General features: G+C 43.9%; 1 protein-coding gene across 2 annotated transcripts in view; it reads left to right on the top strand.

Annotated features, from left to right (window-relative positions):
* The window catches only part of ARSA (arylsulfatase A), a 238,674-nt gene that overhangs the window by 58,008 nt on the left and 154,494 nt on the right, over positions 1 to 26,172 (top strand). For both annotated transcript variants that reach the window (XM_085653771.1, XM_085653772.1), the window contains exon 3: positions 2,812 to 3,052. In XM_085653771.1, coding sequence (XP_085509897.1) covers positions 2,812 to 3,052 — 241 coding nt within the window. The remainder of the gene's footprint in view (positions 1 to 2,811; positions 3,053 to 26,172) is intronic.

The raw sequence follows: 26,172 nt of genomic DNA, 5'->3' as shown, positions 1-26,172 counted from the left end.
GCCTGCCAAGACAGGCGGATGTGTGCAGTGGCACCACGAGAGTGGCTTGCGTGAGTCCAGACCGACCATTGTTAGCCGGGTAGCACACGGACCCCCACAGGTGTCCTAGAGACCCAAGCCACTTGCCTGCCATGGCAAACTAGTGGTTGTTCTGGTTCTCGTGTAGAGCCCTGAGGCTCCACGCCCTTTCCCACTGCACAGCAGGGTGAAAGTGAGCGCAGCCTTCCCCCCCCACCATGTTAGGAAGTGATGTCGACATGCTGTTTGTAAACGTAGGTCAGGCCTGCCATTGCGGCCTCGGTGTGCACTTACATCTCGGATTTGGTTCGCAAACAGGTCCGACTTGCGATGACAGGCTGGTGAGCGCACTCATAAGGACTTCGTGTTTCAAACACGTGTATGACCTGCAACAGCAGGTCTGTGAGCGTGCCATTGTGCGCATACTCCGACTGGCCCATGGCAAACCCGGTCCATCCGGATGAAGTCTTTCGCCTCCTCTAGGATGGAAGGTGAAGGCCTGGGCAGGCACCTATAGGTGTTCACTGCCCAGGTAGGAAGGACGACCTACAGGGATTCCCCTACTGAGAAGGCTTGCTCTTCCCTTAAGTTAGCATAGGGAAGGGGTCCCCCAAATCTCTCATCAGTATGGGATTGCAGTGGCGCAGCCTCATGTTTACTATCAATGGATTTGCTAAGCTTAACCCGTTCTAATGGTAACAGTGGGCTTGGCATACCTTGCGTGGAAATGCCACTTATGGAAAGTGAAAAACAAATCGAACATTCAGCCCCAGTCGAGATTAAATCCATCATTCTTTGCTCACGATACCAACCTAGTTCAGACCCAGCCATTTGCAAATCAGTCTTGACACTGCTCCTTATGGGAACAATCCAGCCGAACTGCCAAGCCAGGTCCTCCCTGCACCGCAAACGAGCATCCTGGGACCAGTTTCGGGGTATCACCCATCATCAGCTAGGCTAGCTTGAATCCAGTGACACAGTGAGCCCGGGTCCCATTTCTGGGCATACCTGGCGCTCTTAGGGCGAGAAAGCAAAAGCCACACAAATGACAGATGGAACGCAGAACAAATCAAACATTCACGCCCAGAAGAGATCTGAGATTAATCCATCTTTCTCTTGCTCACCATGCCACCCCCGAAGCCAGTTCCAGGATGCTTGTTTCCAGTCCAGAGAGGACCTGGCCTGGCCGTTCGGGCAGGACTGTTCTTATTGGGAGCATGATCAAGACTGATTTGCATATGGCTAGGTCTAAACGGAATGGCATTGTGAGCAAAAATACGATGGATTTAAGCCCAGATCTCTGCACTGGGGGTGAATGTTTGACATTGTTCAGCATTCTGTACATCAGTTTTTCTTTTTGTATTTGTCACCCCGAGTGGAACAGGTATACCCAAACGTAGGTCCCGTGCTCGCAGTGCTACTGGAGTTAAGCTAGCCTTGCTGATGAGGGGTGATACTCCGAAACTGGTCCCAGGATGCTTATTTCCAGCCCAGGGAGGACCAGGTCTGGCATTCTGGGCTGGGCTGTTCCCACAGGCAGCAGGGTCAAAACTGATTTGCAGACATCTAGGTCTAAACTGAAATGGCATGGTGAGCAAAATAATTATGATTTAGGCCCAGATATCTATACAGGGGGTAAATGTTTTTGACATTGTTCGGCATTCTGTCCATCAATTAATCTCCTTGCACTTAGGGTAAGTGGACATTTTTATGCCTCAAACGCTTGTGTGCTGTGGTATCTGGCGCCGGTCAACACCGGAGGTCGGTAGGAGCACATCTGGGCATTCCCAAGCGACGGCCCTAAACCATTGGGCATGCAGTTGAAACAGCTGACCACTGCCATTTGCGGGCCTGGCAGAATACATGGGGGGGCAGAGATTGTGACACCTTGCCTCTAGGGCCAGATCACAGCCCCCATAAAGATAAGGATCTGCATTCTGCAGCCTCATGGCAGACCGTACGGAAATCTATGGGACTCGTCTGTGGTTCAAAGGAATACTTTTTATATCGTTCCTCCACTTCAAAGGCCCAAGGGCGAACAACTAGCCATGCCACCTCAGGAAGGGGAGAGATCCGCTAGTGGGGACGCAGAACCGGAGAACCTGGTCTGCGTGGTACTCCTTGCCAGAAAAGACTGTTGTGCACATGGAGGATGGCTGCACGTGGAAAGGACCACATGCCTTCCTCAATAGTGGCTGGCCTGGGCCGACGACCTGCTGACGTGTGGCACCCTGAAGTGAGCTCCCACGGACAAGTTGGCTGGTCTCCTGATCTCTCGGAGGTATCGGGGATATCAAAGATCTGCTACAAGGGGCACACACTATTTACCTGTGACATCTGGAGAGCTGTGCCCTCTAAGTGCCCACATCGCCTTTGTTGTGATTTCACTTTATTGCTGTTTGTGTGCTCCATGAATAATTTACACATTGCTTCTAACTTAAGCTTGACTGCTTTTTTGCCATGCTAACCAGGATTAATCACAGGTTAAATTGGTGATTTTTTGTGGTTCACCCTGCAAGGGATATAGTGGCTGTTGCTCGACTAGGGCTGACACCCCAGTAACCAACAACCCAATTTCTCACAACTGCTATGTTGGATGCCTAGCCATTCCATTAAGGTATTCAAACCACTATACTCGCTGCAGGTTTTATCCATTCCTGTGTTGTTGCCATTGCTATATAGCTTTATCTGACTTGATTGGCTATTCTGTTTAGTGTCCTGTCTATCTGATCAGATGCCACCCCGTAAAATAAAGTTATTAAACATACTGCAAATCCTTTATTTCTTTTCCAGGGCTGCCTTACTCACTGGTAGGTTCCAGACACGCTCAGGATTATATCCTGATGTCCTCTACCCTGGATCTCGGGGAGGCCTTCCACTCAATGAGACTACCATCGCAGAGGTCCTCCAGGCCCGTGGTTATGCTACTGCAATGGTGGGCAAGTGGCATTTGGGTTATGGTGCCAATGGAACATATTTGCCTACTCACCAAGGCTTTCAGAGATACCTGGGAGTACCTTACTCCCATGATCAGGTAAGTGTGAGATGAGAGTGAAGAAAGCATTGTCAAATAATTGTATTGTTAATGTGTATTGTCACAGCATGGGATACACAGAGTAAATTTCATGCATTTGTTTAATGACGCTCGACCAATAATGCCACGTTTCAGGAATTAAAAAGATGGGCATTCATCGAAATAAATGGTCTGATTTCGAGTTTTGGCAGACAGGACTCGAATGTGATGGAGTACCATGTTTGCCAAACTCTCTATTTTGAGTTGCATGGACTATCATGTTTCCGACAGCTATGTACCCACTGCTTTGTCATCAGAAACCCTACATTGACTACCAAATTAAGTTGAGGCCGTTGGTGGAGGTGTATCAGACCATACACTCTATTTAAAGTGGACTGTGTAATGTATTCTATTTGTTTTAGTTTAGGACCGCCAGAAAAATACTAGCTGTCCCAAACTGAAAGCAAAAAAATTGAATAATCCCCCCCCCCCCCCACCACCCGGAGGAAAACTTCCATGGGATCAATGTTTGTTTTGTTTTACAAAACCAAAAATATGTGATGAGCAGCCTCCTGAAAACACTTATCAAACTTTTAGCACTCTCAGAGGAGCCACCATGAACTGGGCACAGAAATCCCCACAGGGATTGATTGTGGAGATCTCAAAATATGGCGGCTGGTAGTACAGCCTGGGTGGCTGAGAAAATGACCTCCACCACCCTGACGGACAGAGGGCCGCCTGCCATAGTGTAAATGAGGCCCACAATATCATTGGATAGCAACAGAACATTATGCCCTTAAAAGAAACAGAAATCTAGATATTAAATGATGCAACACAACTTGGTTTTCGATGAGGACTACCAAAAAGGGCACATTTGACTTTATTGTTTAGATAGTTAGGAGAAATATATAGGTTTGTTGTTCACAACCTTTAATTCTCCATACAATTGCAAAATTACAAAAATAAATAGAGAATTGTTATACTTTTCTGGAAACTTTTTGTGGTTTTTGGCTTTTTACTCAGCAATTCACTCAACAGTTAAAGATCCAACCACAGTTTTGCCACTCAATGTATGTCACCCTTCACGTCATTAAGGTGAAAGCAGCTAAGAACCTCTACTTTTCTTTCAAACCAAATCTGGAATAACTTCATTTTACCATGCACCTACCTTAACACAGTTGTCTATGCCCTAAGATAATTAATTTTATTTTATTTACTATATTTGTGAACTACTACATTAACCAATGTAGTCTTCATAGCATTTTTGAACAAGGGGATATGTGAGGGGGAAATGCAGACCGTATTTAACTATTCATGTTCGAATTCTTGAGAGAACAAGTAGGTCCCCGTGCTCTGACCGGTTCATGCCCCTTACTTAGGTAATCAAATACCCCCCTGCACATGTGCCATCCATGTGCTTTGCATATCCACTTGCATGCATTCCACTATGCTCACTTGTACACTCGATATTTGACTTGTGTCAGAAATTGCCATCAACTCTTTCAGTTTCTGCTCCAGTTGAAAAACGTCAATCAAGAAAAATATCCTCCCAGTGTGCTTCCAGAAGGTTACGGAAGAGCATAATCCTTATAGGCACAGTGGCTCACAGTGGTTTTATTTGTCCATCATTAATCTGTTTACTGGACAAACAGATAATCCAGACACACACTGAATGTGAAAAAAAAGCAATTAATCAACGGGCAAATACGGAAATGACTCCATACAAACACACTTGTTCATTTAAATAGATCAATATATTCCTCAGGAGTGATCCCACAGTGCAAAAAGTGACAAATTAGAATAACCGCAGCCAACTCAAGACTCTGGGACTATGCAAGCCTTTGGTGCGGCCAGTATCTACTACATCGCTTACACGCTGGGTTCAGTGCAGTCAGTGTTGAGCTGGCGATCCTCATTGTCCTTGATAAATTAACAGCTTTTGGTGGACAAAGAGGACACTACCCCCTGCTCCTTTTTTGAACCTGATGGTGGCATTCAGCACCATTGACCATACTGTATTGGTTAAAGAAACTGCCATGTGATTCTTTGACTTTAAACTGATTTCGTTCATTCATTATAGGCCGAGCAAAAGCCATGTTCATGGTACCTTTTACAGTAGAGCTCAGAGTCCCCCTGTGCAGGGTTGTCCAGGAGTTTATTCTGGCATCGCTCTTGATTAATATAATTGGGAGTTTAAAATACCATTTGATTTACACCAAGTTCCTGAAGTTGAATATCAGCTGGTGATCACTAGGAATAACATTGCTAAACTCGATCCCTCTGCCTGACTGTGGTTCATGGAGGTCCAAGCCCCGTCCTCACTAGGACAGTACACAACCCTGGCTTCCATCTGGATGCAGAGCTATCGCTTGAACATCAAACAAAATAAGTGACCAGAACTTGTTTCTAGCAGCTGAAGCTAGTTTAGCAAGTTCTTCCTTATGCGGATCACATCTATCATGTGCCCGTAACCCGACCATTAGTCTTGTCACACCTAAACTACGGTAATGTTTGCAGTTTGGGAATGTTGAACAAGGTGCTGAAGCAGCTGCGTGTGGTACGGAACACTGCTGCCTGCTTAATTACTGGCAACTCCAGGTTCCAGCACGCTTCACCTGTTTTGAGCCAGCTACATTGGCTGCCGGTAAGGCAGCAAGCATTACTTAAGGCCACCGTGTTACTACTTTGTATCCTCCATGACGCAACTCTGCAGCGTCTAAAAAACAAATGTACCTTTATAGAGGCTGCCCAGAATCCTGATATGAAGAGGCCTGTGAACACTTGTCATCCTTGGAACCTGGGAAAAACCTTTGGGGATAGAACTTTCTCTAATTGCTGGCAGAGAATGGAATAAGCTCCCTGACAAAATTTGGATAACCTTCCTACTGCTTTCTTTTTGAAAGAAGTTAAAAAATCATCTACTTATTCAAGCACTAGTACTCCCTGGCACCCCAGCATTCTCAAACATTTTTCTACATGGTATAGATCTCTTATCATTTATAGTTTCTTTCTATTGTCATTCTGTTTACTTTTTTTCAGGACAATGAAGCTCTGGTGTGTGCTAACTTACAAATATACATTACAATACAAAAAGTAATATGTTCCAACATTCTAACTATATGGAAGTTAATGGCATTTAAGGAATAAGGGCACGAACAAAAATGGTCCCAGGAGAAATCTGTTCAAATCTGCAGGTGACAGGACTCCTTCAAGCGTCTAAAAATTGGCAAGGATCAAGTAAGATCGGAGAGTTCCTACTTAACAGTTGAGTGACGCAAGCAGCCGCAGGAGTAAGGAATGAACTTGTGCAGAAGATATGGCACTGTCGAACCCCAGTATTAATTTGAGGCACTGGGCCTTCCTGAGGCCCACTGAGGAGCCCTGAGAAAATATAGTCACGTTAAAGTGAATTAAGGAGTTGCCAAAATAAGAGATCAGTATTTTGAAAATTGTGGAAAAAGCCCTCTGGCCACTGTTGGAAAACATGAATGCATGACAGTGTGTCATGACACTTTCATAGATCTGAAGACAAGGCTTCACAGGTACAAGGTGAGATTATTGGTCTAGGGTTTCCAAATGATAGGGGACACAAGGTGGGATCCTTGGGTGACTGTTAAAAGCAAACAACTAGTGGCACAGTAAGTTATGATAATGTACTGTCCTGTGTCATTATTACCCTGTTGATAACTTCTTCTTTAACTTTATCGTGAGAACAGTGGTTGCAAATTTAAAAAAAACTTTAAGCCAAACCCAGACCCTATCTTTCATAGGTTAAGAATCCTCGACCAAATGTGTGAGGCTTTTTTAGGGATCATAGTGCTGTCTGAAGCTATTGAGCCCTACCTTTCAGGGGTAATAGCATTTACCACTGGTGTCCCAGGGTCACAATACTGTTGCTCTTAAGATAGCAGAATCAGAGACTTGGCGTTTTCAGAGTAGTGAAGGAAAGTCAGTTTACTCCAGGAGATGGAGAATCTAAGAATCCAGTAGAGTAGACAGCACACAGTAATGTCAATGTTCAAACAGTTCTTTATTGAAGAAAAATAAATGGGAATTAAACATTTGTAAGTAACTACTACATTTAAAAAAATACAATGAACATTGAAAATCAGAAGTTCCTAACACCTTCTGGCCCCACATAGTACCCAAAATGGCTTTATAGCCCGATCATACTAAATTTCTATTCAAGCGTTGGCGAGACCTTTAGCCAATGTTAACCTCTAAGAGATGCTTTTTGTCATCCCTTATTTTGTCTGAAGCATACGGTTCCTTTCAGAAAAGATGGAAGTGATAGAACGGATGCATGCATGCTTTATTTTGAAGTAATGAGCTGGGGTACCAAGGGTGCGCTACAATAAAATGGCAAAACTGGTCCGTGATTGGTTATGATCCCATCTGGATGAGATCTTGCCTGGAAGTTGAACCTGATCTATTCCAATGTGAGCAAGACAGATTTCCTTATTGCTGATCTCTGTTTATAGAGACATAATAATAATAATACAGTATTTTCTAGAGCGCAAACAGCTACCTCACACGGAGGTGTCCCGGTGCTACACGCAGGCAGAGAAACAGGTGCCCATATAAGCAATTAACGTGGTTGGGAGAAAAGCCAAGTCTTCAGCATCTGTTTGAAGCAGGGTTCGGAGGGAGCCTGCTGAAGCTCAGGGGGCAGTGAGTTCCATAGTGCCGTCACATTGGCCGAGAAGGTTCTTCCTCCCAGCCGAGCCCTTTTTATTCGAGGGACTGCTAGCTGAACACGGGAGTTAGAACGAAGAGAGCGGGCCTGTGAATATCGCGGCAACCTGACTCTTAGGTAGTTTGGACAGGTACTATACAAAGATCTAAAGGCCAACGTAAGAGCCTTAAATTTAATCCTATTGGCAACAGGTAGCCAGTGAAGAGAGAGAAGGTGCGGAGAGACTGAATGCTTGAATGGAATACGCATTAACAGTCTCGCAGCCGCATTCTCGACCATTTGCAAACGCTGAATTAGATACTTTGGCAGGCCCAGATAAAGGCCATTAGCGTAGTCCAGCCTTGATGTTACTGTCGCATGAATCACGGTTTTTCGGCAACTGTCTGGCAGCAGACGCAGAATCTTCCGAAGATTCCTCAGCTTGCCCAGACAACATCCAACTAACTGTTGGGTATGCGAGGCAAAGGATAAATTATTGTCCCAACGCACCCCCAGATTTTTTGCCGTTTGGCTGGGAGAGGGGGCCAGTCCCATTGCCATCGGCCACCAAAACTCAGAGGGGGGAGCGGGGCCTTTGCCGAAGAAAATCACCTCCGTCTTGTCTGCGTTAAGTTTTAATTTGTTGTTGTTCATCCAACACGCAACGTCATGAAGACATCCCTTGAAGCTTGACAAGGCTGCTTCTGACACCTCCGAATATGGAAACACCAGTTGGGTATCATCGGCGTACGATATTGCCTTGATCCCCCAATTGGCAATCAATGTAAAGAGCGGAGCCAGGTAGATATTAAATAATAATGGGCTGAGAGCTGAGACCTGAGGGACACCACAGCTGAGAACCTTGGGTGCTGACGAGACGGTCCCCAGTGCCACCTTCTGGGTTCTCTGAGATAGATATGACTGTATCCAGCCCAGCGCTTGATCCTGAAGGCCAACTTCAGCCAGTCGCATTAGCAGCCTTGCATGGTCGACTGTATTGAAGGCTGCCGACAGATCCAGGAGCACCAGCATAGCTGAGTCTCCCGAATCCATCGACCACCTTACTGACTCTGCCACCTCAATTAACGCTGTCTCCGTACTAAATCCGGGTCTAAAACCTGACTGCGTTTCATGCGGAATCCCGTTCTCCTCTATAAATTTACTTAGCTGCCGCTGGATTACTTTCTCAAGCATTTTACCTGGGGCCGCCAGCAGAGAAATTGGACGAAGATTACTGAGGTCCAAGGGATCCCCATTAGGTTTTTTCTTTAAAGGGAGGATGGTGGCGTGTTTCCATATCTCCGGGAACACCCCGGAGGAGATGGACGTATTACAAATGTACTGTATAGTAGGAGCCACAGAGACAGCCAATGAGCTCCAAGCTTGGGAGGACAGGGGTCGTCAGGAGAACCTGACTTACAGCGTCTTAATTCCTGCATAACCTCGGACAGAGCTATAGGCTGAAAATGAGTCATAGGATCACCAGTCATCTTTTTAACCGACCGATTGTCTTTACCATTCTCCTTTCTGGGCTAAAAGACTCACAGACTCGCTTAATTGTTTGGTCAAAGAAGTCAGAGATGTTATCGCACAGCGTGACAGACGGCGGTATCTCCCTCTCAATACACATGGGTTTAAAAAAAGATTGGACTACCTTAAAGATTTCCTTGCATGAGTGTTCTGCCTGCTGAATCGAAGCCGCAAAGAACTGCATTTTAGCCCTTCTAACAGCCTTCTGCAATTTACAGGAGGCTTCCTTAAATTAAATTATTAGGCAAACAATGTGTTCAAATGTGGCCCAGGTAATTATCACTGGCTGTAGTTAATTAATCACCTTTTCTGTTTCTAGAATTAAAGAGTTCACCCTAAAAAATAGACCTTAACTTTAAAAGGATAACATCTAAAAATTCCCCAAGCCTAAAAACTCACCATCCAAACAATAATATGCCAACCCATAATAAAAATCTTGTGTGCTTCTGGTGGTGTTCTCAGTGACATGTGTCCAGTCACTCGTGTTTGGGAAGGGACCACAATCCAGCTGATTGATTCATGGGTCCAATTAAGGGCCCAACTGGATTTTAAATAGCAGCAGGTTTTAAAAAAGTGGGCAAGTTCCCACTTTGTATCCCAAATGTGCCTTTTAGTTGTAGGGGTCTGCATCTTTAAATCTGCCAAATATTTGACCACATCATCCCCATGTTGAGTGGTCATCTTTAAGTCCAGCTGCATCACCTATAAAGTCCTCAATAACAAGAAATAAGCTTGCTTGGCAAACAAATTAAACATGTCTGGGGACCGTGCCAGATCAAGAGACTGGCTACCACCAGACTGGAGACGACATAGCATGAAGTAAAAAATATGAAGGGAAGCTGTCTCCGATTATGCTCTCTAGATCTGTAATCAGATCAACATCAGATCGGATCAGTACCTACTTACAATTCAGAAAAAATCTGAAGATACTGCTCTTCAAGGATCCAACAGTCAAATCTTGACCTTCCCCTGGTTATTTGGTCTTACCAAGGGCCATGCCTTCTGTTCTGCACTGTATTGCTCTCGACCTAGGTTTGCCCTCTACAAATGACAACCATCGCATACATACAGCTCGGTCAACATTTGTTCTGGTGGCTGGTACTGAGAGCGCCCACTGCTAGTCATGGTGGCACCAGTAGCCATTGGACACTGGTCACTGTTAAGGACCATCAATATCTCCAGGAACCTAATTGCTAGAACAATTGTTCAAACAGTTCAACATTCATATTGACCTCCTCTGGCTGGTTGGATGAGACCCATACCAAGAGATGAAAACTAGCTCCCTTCTTGCCCCACTGAAACTACAAAGGAGGTTGGTACTGGCATCCTTTTAGACACAGGGAAGGTTGGAGGTGGAGCAGGCTCAACTGTTTTGAGGTTATGGAGCAGCTACTCAAACCATCTGTAGTTTTGTGTCTGGCCAGTTACGGTTCCTTGAGATGTCCTGAGGATGGTCCTTTTTGTTAGTTGGGCCATTTGTTTCCTTCCCAGAAGCAGATCACTCCTTCTAGCAGGATCAGTCCAGCTCCTCGTGCAGGCAGGTAGGTCTTTCTTCTCTTCCAGGTCAGGTAACAGGATGAGTCAGAAAACTTCCACAGATTAGACCTATAGAAACGGTGGTAAAACAATAGAACAGGGCTGGTTATCCCTTCCCCCCCCCCCCCCCCCCCCCCAACAAGGTACATCTATTTCACAGAGAGGGGACATGCAAGGGCAGCTTTGAAAGTCCGAAAATGACGTTGGCAGCCCAGCACAATAGAGACTACCATCTTCTGCTGCACCGACGCACACACAGTGGTTGGTGTCCCTTTCATGCCACACATGGGAACTGCTCTGTTTGCCTGCACTTCTAGTTCTGCTTCATGGCATCTGCAATAAGCCTAGAGGGAAAGAGGTGTTCTCTCAATCATTTATATCAATTATTCAGTATCATTGGGTAAAGTAGGAAAGCTCAAACCTGCAGCCCTGTCCACTTTGGTAAGAGAACCAAGCTCCTCTTTTAAGTTTTCCTTAACTGTGCAACGTAGTAGAACTTGAGGTTCACCGGAGGTAATAATGTCAGCTACAATGTAAAATCCATAAATAACTCTTCACTTGCTGCAAGTACTGTTCCATTACAATTAGAATCCACACTTTTGGTCTGGTTCTGTTAATGTAGACATCAACTTTGAAACCGGTCCTAGGATGCTTGTTTCCAGTCCAGGGAGGACCTGGCCTGGTAGTTCGGGCTGGACTGTTCCCATGGGGCACAGGGTCAAAACTGATTTGCATATGGCTGGGTCCAAACTGCAATGGCATGGTGAGCAAAAAAACAATGGATTTAGGCCCAGATCTCTGTACTGGGGTGAATGTATGGCATTGTTCTGCATTCTGTCCATCAACAGTTCTTTTTGCAGACATCAACTTTAGAACCAGACATTCTCAACAATTATTTGATAATCTCTCCACTGCCTTATTGTGACATCTTTTTCCCTGGATCCCAGTCAGTGAGAAGTTACTGGGCCCCAGCTGTCACAATTGAGGTTGTTTACCACTTGTGCCCTGTGGACAGAGTGCTTTTGGACTCACATTGAATGAGAAGGTGCAACCTTTCAGCACATGTGGTGGAAACTGGCCTTCTTTGCTGATGTCCCACAACTTTTTGCCCCATTTTGGACTACTAGATGCTGGTTTTTAACTCCAATAGTGTACTGAGACCTGCTAACCAGGCCCCAGTGCCCGTGCTCTTTCCCCTAAAAGTGGTGTTAATTGGTACACCCAATTGGCAAGGTACTTTGCCTCCTTATGACTCCATAGTACATGGTGCCAGTGGTATGCAGGTTAAGGGCAGTAAAGAGGTCACCAGGGCTGCAGCACGATATTGTCCCACCCTGTGTGACCCAAGTAAAAGTATGTGTACAGTTCTGTCATTGCAGCTCTGCACAAGCAGCCTGTCTGTTCGAGAGCGACTCTGCACACACCATGTGCTGCAGAGCCAAACCTATGCCTTAATGTAAGTCACTATTAATCTTGTCCCCCTTAGCCCTAGAGGTAGAATGCATTATATTAAAGATGTGGATATATATGTTTCCACATATATATCCCTACAGTGACCTTGTTAAGCAAGGTTTTACTGTAGGTGACCGGCGGTCCATAGAGAAACATTGTTTGGCTACCGAGAAAACTTGAGGTAGCCAGTTCCATTGTGGAACGACCAGATTGTGTTGTGTTTGGTGTTAAACACCACCCCAACACAATTCTCTTATCCAGGGTGAGCTGGGCTTCCCCAAGCTGTTTGCCCTCTGGGGAGGGGGGGAGCAGGATGTGCTAGCACTTCCCCAGGATGGAGTCAAAGGCCTGGGCAGGAAGGAGGTCATTCCTCCTCCCTCGCAGAATGGCTAGTGTTTACATCAGTCAAGGCGGGGAGCCTCAAAGGGGTCACTGCCCTTGATGTGCAAGTGTACTCATCCCCCTCCCCTCTAGAACAAAGCCCTTCCTGCCCTGTCCAGCCCAACAGGAGGGAAACTTGAGTTATTCAGGAGGCATACACCTCCAAACGGCTAGGCACACCTTTAGGGTGGGCTAGAAGCTCTGTACAGCCAAGGAAAGGTTAGCCATTATGGAACACCTTAAATTAGAGAACTCTGGGTAGAAAGGGGCGTACACGCACAAGATGTTGTCACTCCAGGTGCGGGTTAGCCTCAAGGACCAGTAGCCCAATGGCCATTGTCCCAAAAGGCCTTAACGCCTCCAAACTAAGACTTAAGGGGCTCCCTGACACCAGAACCTCAATTCTGACTTTGATTATTAGAAGAGGCACAAAGAAGACACCGTCACAGAAAACGGGACCTTGGTCTCTGCCGCAGTGTGAAGATAGGACACTTAAGAGCCCAGAAGAGACCATATATTGGAACCGTGTGTTTGATGTGTGTCCGTGGCAAAAGCTCATTGCTCCCAGCAAGAGAGACTCCAGTGGATGCTAGAAACTAAGGCAGACTCGCAAGGAGTGGTGAGTCTAGTCCTCTGCTAGCTGCAGGAAAATCGACGTGCTGCGTGACAAGAATTGCAACCCACTGGGCCTATCGAAAGTGAGCCTGAAGAGAAGTGGTGTCCTGCCAGTTAGGAGTGGTAGCTAAGCTTTCACCAAGTTTCAAGCTGCTACTCAACTTCTGTCACCCTCCAGCCGCTGAAGTATCCATGGACTACATTTGCCTCAGCCAAGGCTTGGTGATCGCCTGTCGGGTGATCGACCCCTTGAATGATATCTCCAGCCCGAGAGCACCTCACAGCGACCTACATCGGCAACAACCCCGCTGCTGTGTTGGTGTCGTTGAGTCTGTGGTAAAGCATCTTTGGTGCAAACTGTCCCGGTGATTGACAGCTGCCAGCTACCTCTGCACCCGAGTCTCCTAGTAAGGTAGAAGAAATCCAGCTGTTGAACCAGGGTCCTAGGACTCCAAAGGCCTCTACTGTCCTTGGGTAGAGTGGAACTCAATCTCAAAGTGTGGTTTTGTCAAGTGCTGCAAGTTTGATGGCTCCCGTGGATCCCGTTTAGTACCAAGGACAGCCAATTCACCTCTGTACCTAGACTCCCTGGGCAAAGTAACAAAGTAACGCTTGTTGGAATCTAATTTAGGGTATCCCATGACCTTATCCACAAGATGGTTTGTGTGAACTCACAGTGCAAGTGGACAAGTGTCACATTTTCCCACATTCATTTCAGAGGGGGTCAGTTTGATCGATAAAGTGCATCTATTTTTCAAAGCATTTAAAGTCCACTATTCCGATTGTATGTATGACACACACTTTGTTTTGGTGTCTATATTTATATAAAAATACACTTTTTATTTTTATAAATTGGTGTCTGATTTCTTTCGAGTCCCCTCAATTGCTTATGCACCGTGATGGTACTGTAAAATGCTTAACAGATGTTCCTCCAGTAATGCCTGACTGCTCTTTGCCACACTACCAGGACTGAGCTTAGGATTATTGCTGTTGAATCCAAGGATCATCTACTTTGTATTGTGAGAGTATTGCATGGTAAGGCCTCCCAGCCATACCACATAATATTCCACCTTGCAAGAACTTGACTCTCTCAGTAATAATGAGAGTGGTGCAAGGTTTACTGAAGGAGGGGGATATAGGTCAGACCCTTAGAACACAGTTGACAGAGGAGTACATTGAGTACGGCTATGTCTTCGGCCTGGGACTTACCTTACACAAGTAAAACGTAATGCTCTTAGGAACATTAAACTGCACCTAAAACAATAATTAATCAATAAAACCACAACTCTCTAGTGCCTTCCTGGCCAGGGCTACAACCCTAAAAACCTTTATAGTATTTACACACTAAGTTCTATCAAAAGATTTAATATGTGGGCACAGTGGTATCCATTGAGAGATATTCGTGAAGCCCAAGCTCATGACTTTGAAAGTCAAGAGATCACCACAATTCTTGTGAAAGGATCAATAATAGACCCCGATCTTGAACATTAGTGCAGTATTCCAAAATGCAAAAACCAACCTTCCTACACTTGGAAGGAGAAGTAGATGTGCATATCTATACTGATGTGATTCTATATTCACGTGCCAATGATAGAATATTAATGGATTCTGATGCTCTGCCACAAAGAATGAAACGGCTACCCGGTCTGTGCCACACTACCAGCTCGCTCAGATGGGTATGAAAGGGTGTCCAGAACTAACTGTTACGGGGAACTTCACTGGTGTCCTTCTAGCTTCCGATTAGTTGGTTCGGGGTTATAGCTGGTTCCGGTGCTCAGAATATTCACTTAAGATAGCATCCAGGTTCAGAAGCCTGCATCGCTGATTCCAACAGTGGCAATCACTATATTCTGGTAGTGGGGATACCCCTAGTTTTGAGGCACAAGCTAAGTAGAGGCTGTGGTAGAATCCAGGGGTTTCAAATGTGCATAGCTCCAGAACGGCTTGTCATAGAATAATGCCACCAACAGTTCAAGATTCAGGGTGACCACCTTTTAGCTACTTCTCCAAATTACTGTGCTAAGGATAAAGTCAGAGTAATCCATATGATCTCTGAAGACAACTAGATGTAGATTGGCTTCCTGTAGGGCTAAGGGAGTCCGGGATTATGCTGGCTCATCCTCATGGTGGTTACAGGTGAAGACTCTTCTCCTAGGACCCAATAGGGATTTGCATCAGCAGTTGATGAGGATAAATGTCTCCTAAGCATCTGATAGTAAACATCCTTGTATCCTAGACCCGGTTGTATAGTCCATGGATGGCTCTCACAGATTCTCCCAATGAGCTGGGCTCTTCACTGGCTGGAAGGCTCTCCCTTTCAAAAATTAAATCCTGCGTCTACTTCCAAAGTAATGATGGCTTTCATCTCTCAGATTGGTCCCAGAAGTGCTTCCCTTATGGTTTGACCCAAGTTTAGTTTTGCCTGGACGGTAGACAGCAACTAGCATGGGTCCTTTCCGAGGCTCACAGTGTGTCTCTGCTACATCTATGTGCAGCTCCTCTTTCAGGTTATGCAATGTTGTGGAACCTAGCACAGGCCACGAAGATCCATTACATTTTGGGGTTCCAGCATTCGGACTTGATGATCAGCGCATTCTGGGGTTATAGCATACTGTCCTCCTTACCGGACCGTTGTGCTGGTGTAAGAGGAATATTCGCCAACCGAGAGCATGGCACCCATTTGTCTGTTGAATTGCCATTTACATTTTGCTTCTGCTCATTACAGCGTACAGAATGTGACAGTGGGTTTACCCTTTGGCTCACCTTCACTTTGAGTGACTGCACATACTTGTGCACATTGTTCACATCCGCTTCAAAAATGTTGATTTCTCTTCAGTCCTAAAGCTATTTCAAAGTGTGCCTTTTAAATTTTATTTTTGTATATTATCTTTAGCTTGCAATTGAGGTGCCCTGTTGGATAGATATTTATTTCTTCATGATCAGCCCAGATTTTTTCGCCTTTTTCTAGAACCAATTTTTCTGATTTTTTTTTAACTCTATGCTTTGCCCCTGTTAAATAGGATTAAAGTGCCTGTGTTCTCCCTTTAACCATGGTTACCTTGGCATACCCTGGATTGACATATTTAAGTTGCTTATAAGTTCTAATATATATATGGCGATGAAGTACATCCAAGGCCTAGAAGGTAAATGCCACCTGTGGAGTGCTGCACCTATTGTGGCATCCACACAGTGGGCCTTTAAAACATGGCTTCAGGTGGACCTAGTGTAGCTTGACAGCAGCAGACTAAAACCCATCTAAACTGTCAAAATAACACTTTTTGTCAGTTTGGAAGCTCTGCTATTAAATATTGATAGGTCACCCCTAGGTACACCTTATCGCTCACAAGATATGTTAACTGATATTTAAAAGTGGAACATGTATGAAACTCATGTAGCATGTTTTTTTAGTGACTAGGGACCAACAATTATTTTGATTGGCAGGGCTATAGCTGGATCCTAGAAAATGTCCATGTACAGATTATAAACTTTGATCTGTAGCTTTTGCCAGGAAACTGAAAAAACAAATCTTTCAAGGATCATTTTTCATATTTATTAGCTGTCGTTGAGATTGAATTTTTAATGTATATTTAGGAAAAGTAACTTTTAGAAAGTTAGCTTTTCCCTGCCTGACGCTGCTGGTAGATAATCTGTATTAGCCTTCTAGCACCTTATCAGGAAGTGCTTGACCTTAATGAGAACTATTCCCAGAGCAAGAACAATGGTTATGGTGTGGGGATATGTTTTTTCTCTTTGCAGGAAGACCAGTTAGGCTGGACCCAAGAACTTCAACTTGTAAAGGATCCTGCCCTTTCACGAGGAAATGTAAAGTCCAACCTGGAAAAAGGAACCCTTTCTCCCGCCATCCAGGCTGGCACCAAACCTGCCTTCATCCAGTCATGATAAAATATCACTGGTATATCACACATATAATGGCAGAGGAGATTTTGCAGTGTCGCACATAAACTGAAACCTTGGCAGCTGGACTTGGATGCTCTTGATTACAAATCCCTGTAGGTTTTCAGGAAAATCACTTCATTGTAATATTCCTGGCACCAGCATATCACGTAACTTTAAAAAGCCATTATTACTGCGATGATGCCTTGCTGTTATAAACTATTTTGCCAGGGTGTGCAGAAGTGAATATTTTGTCCTGCAGAATGGGGTACGTGTGTCGCCTTATGCCTAAAGTATTGCCTTTCACTACTATCTGAGCAAGAAATTTGAAAGTTAAGAGGTATGATTGCTCGCTTCAGAACAAGTGAGTTATTTTTAGAAACTCACAGTGCACTTAGAAAATAACACACGTACCACTTCAACGTTATTTCCACACTTGAGGTGGACGAAGATTGACTGACTGGTCTAACTTGAAAGACCGGGCATACATATTTGCTCTAGTGACAAATGAGCGCAGTTTTAAATGCCTTTCAGTGATGACATCACGTCAAGTAATTTCATCTGTAAAGACGCTTACTGTACCAAAAATAAAATCATTTCAAATCTGCTAGGAACAATATCTCTAACTGTTAAGTACAAAACTATTTAGCGCGCAAATGAAATACAATTGACTAGCGGTCTGCAGGCCCCCTTTGTTTGACTTAGCTCTGCTTTTACAGCCAGACCTATACCAAAGCGACAGATTCAGCTGGAAGCTTGTACAAACTGCTTTTTACGTCTGGCGTTGCTGTAGCTTGTACAATGTGTGCAACTGTCTCAATAAGTAGGTTGTATGATCCATCTGCTACAGTGTGTATTTCTCAGCTGTGTGTGTGTGTGTGTGTGTGTGTTTGTCTTTTGTTGTCGACTAATAAAATATTCCAGCGGGACCCTGTTGTCCCATTTAAACATTTATAGTTGTTCCATTTTCCATGTTTGTGTTGTTCCACAGCCCATAAGTGGTCTCAGGTGAAAACCTGGCGCTACCTTCCCAGCAAGTGAGACTCAGCTGACACCTTGTATGTGTTTCCTGCAGCCCTTATTAATAATGGCACTATGGCATATTTGGCAACCAATCAAAGCTTCAAATTAGATGAAGATATGTTTTGGAAGGTTAGCACATGCAAATTATTGTGCTGAAAAAATATCGGATACAATACCCCTTGACGTACCTCATAAGGATGTTGCAAGTCACTGAGGAGTCCTTTACAAGGTTATGGAACTCCGAGGTGACTCTCAATATACTTATCATGTTCGGCAGAGTGTTTTTATATTCTTTATAATACATGATCACCCCATAACCTTTCCCCTTATCTTTGTTGTGTAGCTTTTCATATGAAGGAGAGATCATGTTTGCAAACATGAAGAATAAGGATAAAAATAGAAGCTCTAGTGCAAATTGAAATACAGCAAACAAGTTGATAGATATTTGTTGCAAAAAGATATTAGAAACAGTTTAATACAAGCTATTATTTTTTAAAAATAGGCGCAGTAGAAAGATTCTAACTTTTTCTTTAATTACCCAAGGAGTGCAAAAAATAAACATGTTGCCATAGATATCTCCTTTGTTCATGTCAATGCACAGCTAGAAAAACAACACAAGAAAGAAAAGCAATATTTCGTTATTTAAATTGCTTCTTTAATTATGCTTCGTGACCCGACCTGCTTTTCCCCTCGCAGTTGGCTCTGGCAGCTGGCAATGTGATGTCAGAACTCAACTGTAATAACTTAAGTTCTGACGTCATTTCCTATAAGACACTATTTGTGGTATAGTAAGAAATTAGAGACTGGTTTTACACAGGGATTGGAGAATTCTGTGTATTATAGAATGATTATGTTGCAGTCAATCAGGAGCTGTTGGCTAGCTGGAGCTGTGAAGCTGTTTCCTAGGAGGCAGGCATCATCCACGACACAGAGTTGAAATATTTGAATTTGAGACATTAAAATAATGCATAAACATACCCTTTTTTGTTATAACTTTGGCCTTTACCGCTTTTACGGCGAAGTTTACTTTAATTATCAAGGCTAGACAACCTATCTGGCCATATTCCACCATGCTTATATATTCTCTTTTCACTTAACTGAATGAGGCATTCTAATTCTTTAATGTTAGGAGCCCTTGGAGGGAGGTCTGCTGCTACGATTTGGTGGACATCTGGTGACTAGATCACATTACGGAGATTGATTATACTCCTTGCTACCCCACTCATTTGATATTACCTGACCATAGCCCTGAAATTATCAGCTTCCCTATGGGCTGCCGCTCCCCTCACCCCCCACCAACAGGCCTCTGGTCTATGAAAGTGGCTGCCAGAGGAGAAGAAAGTCCTCAACGCTCAGGTGAGAGTCGACCTTTATGATTATGAACAATCCGTTAACTCTCGCAAATTGTATGGGGGTCAGGAAAAGCAACATGGATAGATCTCTTGATGAAGTGTTCCACTATTGCCAAGAAGTCTGCAGCCGAGAGGCAGCACCTAGAACATTTGTTTACCTCTTTCACAACGACTGATCGTGTGAAACCCACGCTGTACAATAGAGGCAGAAAAGTTGGCATTTATTAAGCTGTACACTTCCAACGCTGAGAAGGAGCTTGTGAAACTCAAATGTCGGCATTGCGAGCATGGCAAAAGAGCTAGTCGACTTCTTTCCTTTCAACTCTGGCAACATTAAACACAATTGTCAGTTCTGGCTATATAAGGATCACCAAGCCACATAGTCACTCATCGGACCAAAATTATGGAACCTATGCGTTCTTCTGTCACTCTCTCTTTAGAAGTCTTCCAGTGGTGAGACCATATCTACAGAGTACCGCTTTTTGGATTTCATCAATCTGTCTTCTTTGACGGAAGTGGCAAGAGGCCTTCTGAGTGGGGAAATCTCCCTGTAGGAAACCATTGATGCCGTAGCAAACCTTTCCAACATGCCGATTACCAGGTGAAGATGGCATCCCTCGGGAATTTTGCAAAGCATGTAAGCCTCCGATAACTCAAATGCTTTTCAGGCATTTCAGAAAGCAGAGAAGATCAGTAACCTGGGCCCTATCTCTAATAAAACTATCATCACTGTTTTCCCCAAAGAGGGAAGGACTCACTTGCATGCAGGAGTTATAGACCTATATCACTTTTGAATGTTGACATTAAGATCTTAGCAAAAGTGTGTGGAGAGTGATACCCTCCCTGGTCCATGCAGCCCAAGTTGGATTAATCCCATGCTTCTCTTTGAGAAACTCTTGCCCATCTCTTGTGGAACTCTCAGAATGCAGATGAGGAACAGATAGCCATGTCCCAGGATGTGGAAAAAGCTTTTGATCAAGTCAAGTGGCCTTACCTTTTCAGCGTTATGGAGCCTTTTGGTCTGGGTTCTCCACGTACAGCTGAAGGTGCAAATTAATTGCGGAGGACATATATCCCATACGATACAGATAAAACAAGGCACCTGCCAGGGATGACTGCTCTCCCTATTGCTTTTCCTCCTAGCCCTTGAAGTCTCTGGCCATTACTATTAGATCTTCTCCCCACATACAGGCAATTCTGACCAACGCAGGGTCAATTGAGCCCTTCCTCAACACTGACAATATCCTCATGGCCTTGGCCGAATCACAGACTTCTATTCCTGCTAAATCATATTTCAGAGTTCTCAGGTTATAAAATGAACTGGGGGAAATACGAGGCAAAGTCGGTGTCAATATTGGCGACTAGGGCCTGCATTTAAGACACATAAAATCTAATAAAAGGATAGTGCTTAAAAAAGAGCAAAGGGCTCCGTCGAAGTTTTCTGAGGATTTCTAAAGTGTTATCCAGAGTAATCGTCAATCTGTGTAAATTAATGACAGTAAAATGAGCAAAATGATCATTCTAACAGTTAAGAAAAAAATTGATTGTCATGTTTCCTGAATCTTAACTCCAGAGGCGGTTTATTCGAAAAACATATGTTCTAGCTGGCAGAGTGGTTTTATCATAATGTTCTTTTTTTTTTTTTTTTTTTTACTACAATGAAACATTTTTAAAAATATTTTGTTTAAGTGTATTTTAATATTACTATTGCAAAATAGGAAGAAAATCACCAACTGCGCTTTTTCATATCCCTGCTAGGTACCTCCACGTTGTGTGTGATGGAGTCGGCCAATCCAGGCTTTACAACCAACACTGTGGATAGATTTGATTTTAGCACTGTCATTATGGTCTCAAAAAATACTAACATGCAAATTGATGTTGACTAGAAAGCCAGGCATGGATGAGGGTGTTGCACATGACATTGAGCCACTTGGCAGCTATGTTCAAATTTGAGTCAATTTCAAACAAAAACTTTGAACCGTTCCACCTCCATGAGGATCTCCCCCAGAATTGGAAAAGTCAATCCTTTGTAATCTGTCTCGTAACTGGAGAGAAAATTGTGGAAACGCTGCCACAATGTGCCAATCCCGATCTGCTTCCGATGGACCCTGCACAAAAATAGAATTATTCCTCAACTTAGAGGATTTAAAAAGAAATGTACTTACCTACTTTAATGGCAGCTGCATTAATAACTATCCAGTTATTTTCCCGATTTGTACATTGCTGGGGATTGTTGTACACTATTTGTGGTTTACAGTATGTGCAAGTGTGACCTCCTGTAAGCAGTGCACTTGCGAGAGAAGGTGGAAGGTATAGGCCCTTATCTTTGGTTAATATATGAGTATTTGGGACTGTTTGGCATTCTTCTCCCTCAGCTGAATCTGCATTTAATTCAGCTGTTATTTTTTCCATGCTACGTTTTCCTTTCCACTAACTCCTTTCCAGCCCCATTTGGGCCCAGATGCTGGTCATGTTTCCTACTCAGCCTCCCATTCGGGTACACCCATTACCTGATCACCCTGTTTAAACCCTCCCAACAGGTGTCCCGTTCAAGGGCATAGAGTTTAATTATGTCTTCCTGTGGGGTTTATCTCTTGGGCCTAGCCAATGACCTGTGTCTCAGCCACTTCTTTCATTCCCTACTCCAATCCAGTGTCACTCTGCGCTAAGCACCTCCAATGGGTGGACTAATTTACCCTCTATCTAAGCTATCCGTGGCCTGGGTTACGCTATCTCCACACTAACGATTTCCAGACTTTACCAGGGTGATCACATCACTACTTCTAGCCCCAAACCCTAATGACCCATCTACACATGTTCTCTATGAGATTCCTTCCTGTGTCTCCTAATCCCTTTGCCTTTAATAAACATTAAACCCAAATGATGACCTTTATCGCAGAAAGCTGTGATTAAAGGCTCTTGATAATCTAAATGAAAATAACATAATGTCAAGGATCATCAAGGTAGAGTCTACCTTGATGATCCTTGACATTGTTATTTTCATTTAGATTATATTGTCTACCTGGTAGACCATCTTTGGTCTCTGTATTTCATTTGTAACAGTTTTATTCAGACAACCTTCATTAGGACATTCGTGTATATAATGATCTCCCTAGGCGGTGTCTGTCAATGGGGTGGCGATCCAGATGGCCTCTCTCAGTGCCACCATCTACTCTACAATATATATATACTTCAGTCTGTCTGAATAGAAGTATTGCATCTAAAACACAGAGTCGGATGATGACATGAGATCACCGCCCTTGATGAGTCTACCTACTCATGTGGTTTTGATGTTTACATTTTCTAGACTTGCCTTACTGACCTAACCTCTGCTGTCATCGCCCTTCAATCTCTTGTGGCTTTGCTTGCTTGCCCAAAGTTCCCATCCATTTTCCCTCTTTGATCACTGAGAAAAAGTGTCATTCATATTTTGTATCCTCCACCACCAAAAAAAACCTCAACACAATCCGGTAGTCTATTCCTTAGAGAGGCTGTTCCTGCGTGTACTTGTACCCATCTGCATACTAAATGAATTGTGAGTTCCTGGGCAGGGTAATTGATCTGCAGTGACTGCCAGGGGATCACACAGGGCCAGGATGGAATATAGTCATGTTCACTAAACGAACAGTCAAGAAAACATCAACCAGAAGTATAGTTTATAGTTCAACGGACAGGCCTGCAGAATGGCCAGTACCGTGGCATCAACACTGTATTTCAACATACAAAACTAGCCTGACTGCCAGTAATATAATATTGCAAATAATGTGCCACAGGTGTTCAGTCTGTTATCAATGACATCCTCATAGTACAGTGCCTGCCCTTGCTCGACAAGCAGTACTTGACCAGCCTGTACCAGTGCTTACCGTGAACAGCTGGGGCTAGTAGAGCATTGGTGTGGAGCCGACATGGGGCTGTTGTTACACATAATAATTATAAGAACATCGACGCATGCTGTGTTTTCTGTAGAAGAAAGCAAATTCACTGCCAGGTGGTCCTGCACGGTAAGTGACCTTCTCAGTTACCCAGGTTGTCTGCCACCCCGGCTCTAGAATATAAGCAAAACACTCTTTATTCGCTGCTCTGCCCAGGGAGGCGCACCACAAGTCATACCGTTGTACATAATATCTGTTAGCTATGGCAGTATTCAAGGCCTTGTCATAAAGAAGAATCTTGAATTTCACTCTGCATGCATGTAATATTTACATTTGACACATGTGTAGTTACATTTACAAATAACATTTGAATTGGCTTACACAAAGTAAGTATTTAATGTCCAGGTTCATAATACTCCTAAAATGGCAGACGCACATAGTATTTGTTAGCTATAGCAGTGTTGAAGGCCTTGCCACAAGAAATAATCTATCTCTATAAAGACATTGTTCGTTTTCTTTTTTCATCCTTATTCCTTTTATTTTATCCTATTAGTTCGCCATTGGAAACAAAAATAATAACCTTGGTAAATGCATTAGGTTTCGCCTATGGGATTAATAATAATCAGTTTTTTGTTGTAAGTTGTAGCTTGCTGAGCGGCTGTACAATAGAAGTTACAGTAAGTCTGTTAAAGTGTTATGACTTGTTTATGTACAAAAAGGCAATACATTGTGCTCTTACTTGTGGTATAGTGCAGGTAAGTAATAGCACATTTTTGAAAAATGAAAGAGGAAAATGGTAGAACTAATTGATGTAATAGCAATATTATGTGTTCAGAGGAGTTCTGACAACATTTGCCCCGGTGCTACTGCACCTGCTGCACCACTCAAATTATGACCCTAGTGTCACCCACCTTGTCACTCATCTGGCCGACTTGTCTTGGCCCCATGCCCATCCCTAAGCAACAGATCAAAAGCCTTGGCATATGGCTCGACCGCTCCCTCTGCTTCAACCATCAGGCCACCAAGCTCTCTGCTACTTGCTTTGGCCTGATGCGGATGCTCAGGAAAAGTCTTCCCCTGCTCCCTTTTCAGGCTAGGAGAATTATGTTACAGGCCCTGATACTGTCCCGCCTGGATTACGCGACCGCACTATATCTGGGTGCCCCTCAGTCTACTCTCCTTAGACTTCAAGTAATCCAAAACTGTGCGGCGTGCCAATTGCTCCAGATTCCCCGTAGACAAACAGCAAAGCCTGCTTTAAGGAATCGCCACTGGCTGCCCATCCGAGCAAGGTTCCATTTCAAAGCTATGTGCTTAGCCCACAAAGCTATTTGGAAAACCGGCTCTCACATTTATTCAGTCCTTGGTCACCCCCTATCAACCCCCCAGGACTCTTCGCTCCAGTTTTGCTTTTCTTGCCACGCCCCTGAAAGTCCGAAGATCTAGGTGGGGTGGACGCTCTCTCTGAATGCTTCCAACCTTTGGAATGCCCTCCCCCCCACCCTCCGAGGAGAACCTGATCTGTCGATCTTCCGGAAACTGCTTAAAACACACCTCTTTCTCTCAGCACACTGGCGTGAGTCTCTCTCTCCTTAGTTCTCTCCGCTCCGCAAGCGCTAGGAGGCCTCAGGGTAGCTAAGCACTATACAAATGTAATTTCATTCATTCATTCATAACTGCATTTGTGACTGCCTGTCATTTAGTAGTAAATTATTGAAATATTTGGTGTTTAGAGGAGTTCTGCAACCTTTTGGCCCCGGTGCCAATGCAGCACCACTGAAATCATGACCCTGTTGTCTGCAAGGTAACTGTACTTGTGACTGCCTGTTAACTAGTAAAATATAGCAATATTAGGTGTTTAGTGGGGTGCATAGAGCTTTTGGCCTTGGTGCTACTGCACCTGCTGCACCATTCAAATCATGACCCTATTGCCTGCTAGATCAAAGCACTTGTGACTGCCTTGTTTAGTAGTAACATTTAGCAATAATCTGGGTTTAATTGGGTCCCTAGAGCTTTTGGCCCCAGTGCCAACGCACCTGCTGCACCATTCAAATAAAGTCCCTAACAACTGCAAGGTAACTGCAATTGTGACTGCCTGTTTAGTAGTAAAATATGTCAATATTACGTGTTTACAGGAGTCATGACAACTTTTGGCCCCGGTGCCACTGCACCTGCTGCACCACTTAAATCCAGTCCCTTTTAACTGCAAGATAACTGCAGTTGTGACTGCCTGTTTAGTAGTCAGATATAGCAACAGGATGTGTTTAGAGGAGTTCTGACAACTTTTGGGCCCAGTGCTACTGCACCTGCTGCACAATCAATGAACCTGTTGTCTGCAAGGTAACTGGGCTTGTGGCTTCCTGTTTAGTAGTAAAATATAGAATAGCTCTTGTTTATTAACTTTATTTTTAATGTGCAATATTTATTACAACATTTAGAATTTGATCATAATGACCGAATATATTAAGTTGAAAAATAAATACGATAAAGCCTACAAAGTGCAAAGAAATGTACTGAGGCATGAATAGGAAATGCCATAAACGTTCTAAAGCTAAAGCATCTGCTTTACACAACTAAGTAATAAAAAGCAAGCATTCCAGCATGCAGTTAAAAGCTGTCTGTTGCCTTTTCCCTGGGAAGAGATCTCATCTTGACAGTCAATGGGCTTTAAACAGTGTGAACAGCTTAAGTAGAAGAATTGTGAATGCGTGCAGCCAGGGATGTTAACGAAAAAAAAGTTCCTCACAAATGTGAATTAACGCAGTAATTCGGCCATGGGAGCTGAAATGAACTCCCTTTTAAGATGTATTA

This window comes from Triturus cristatus, chromosome 4_1 (assembly GCF_964204655.1).
Source record: "Triturus cristatus chromosome 4_1, aTriCri1.1, whole genome shotgun sequence".
Lineage (NCBI taxonomy): Eukaryota > Metazoa > Chordata > Amphibia > Caudata > Salamandridae > Triturus > Triturus cristatus.
This window is presented reverse-complemented; position numbering and strand designations above follow the sequence as displayed.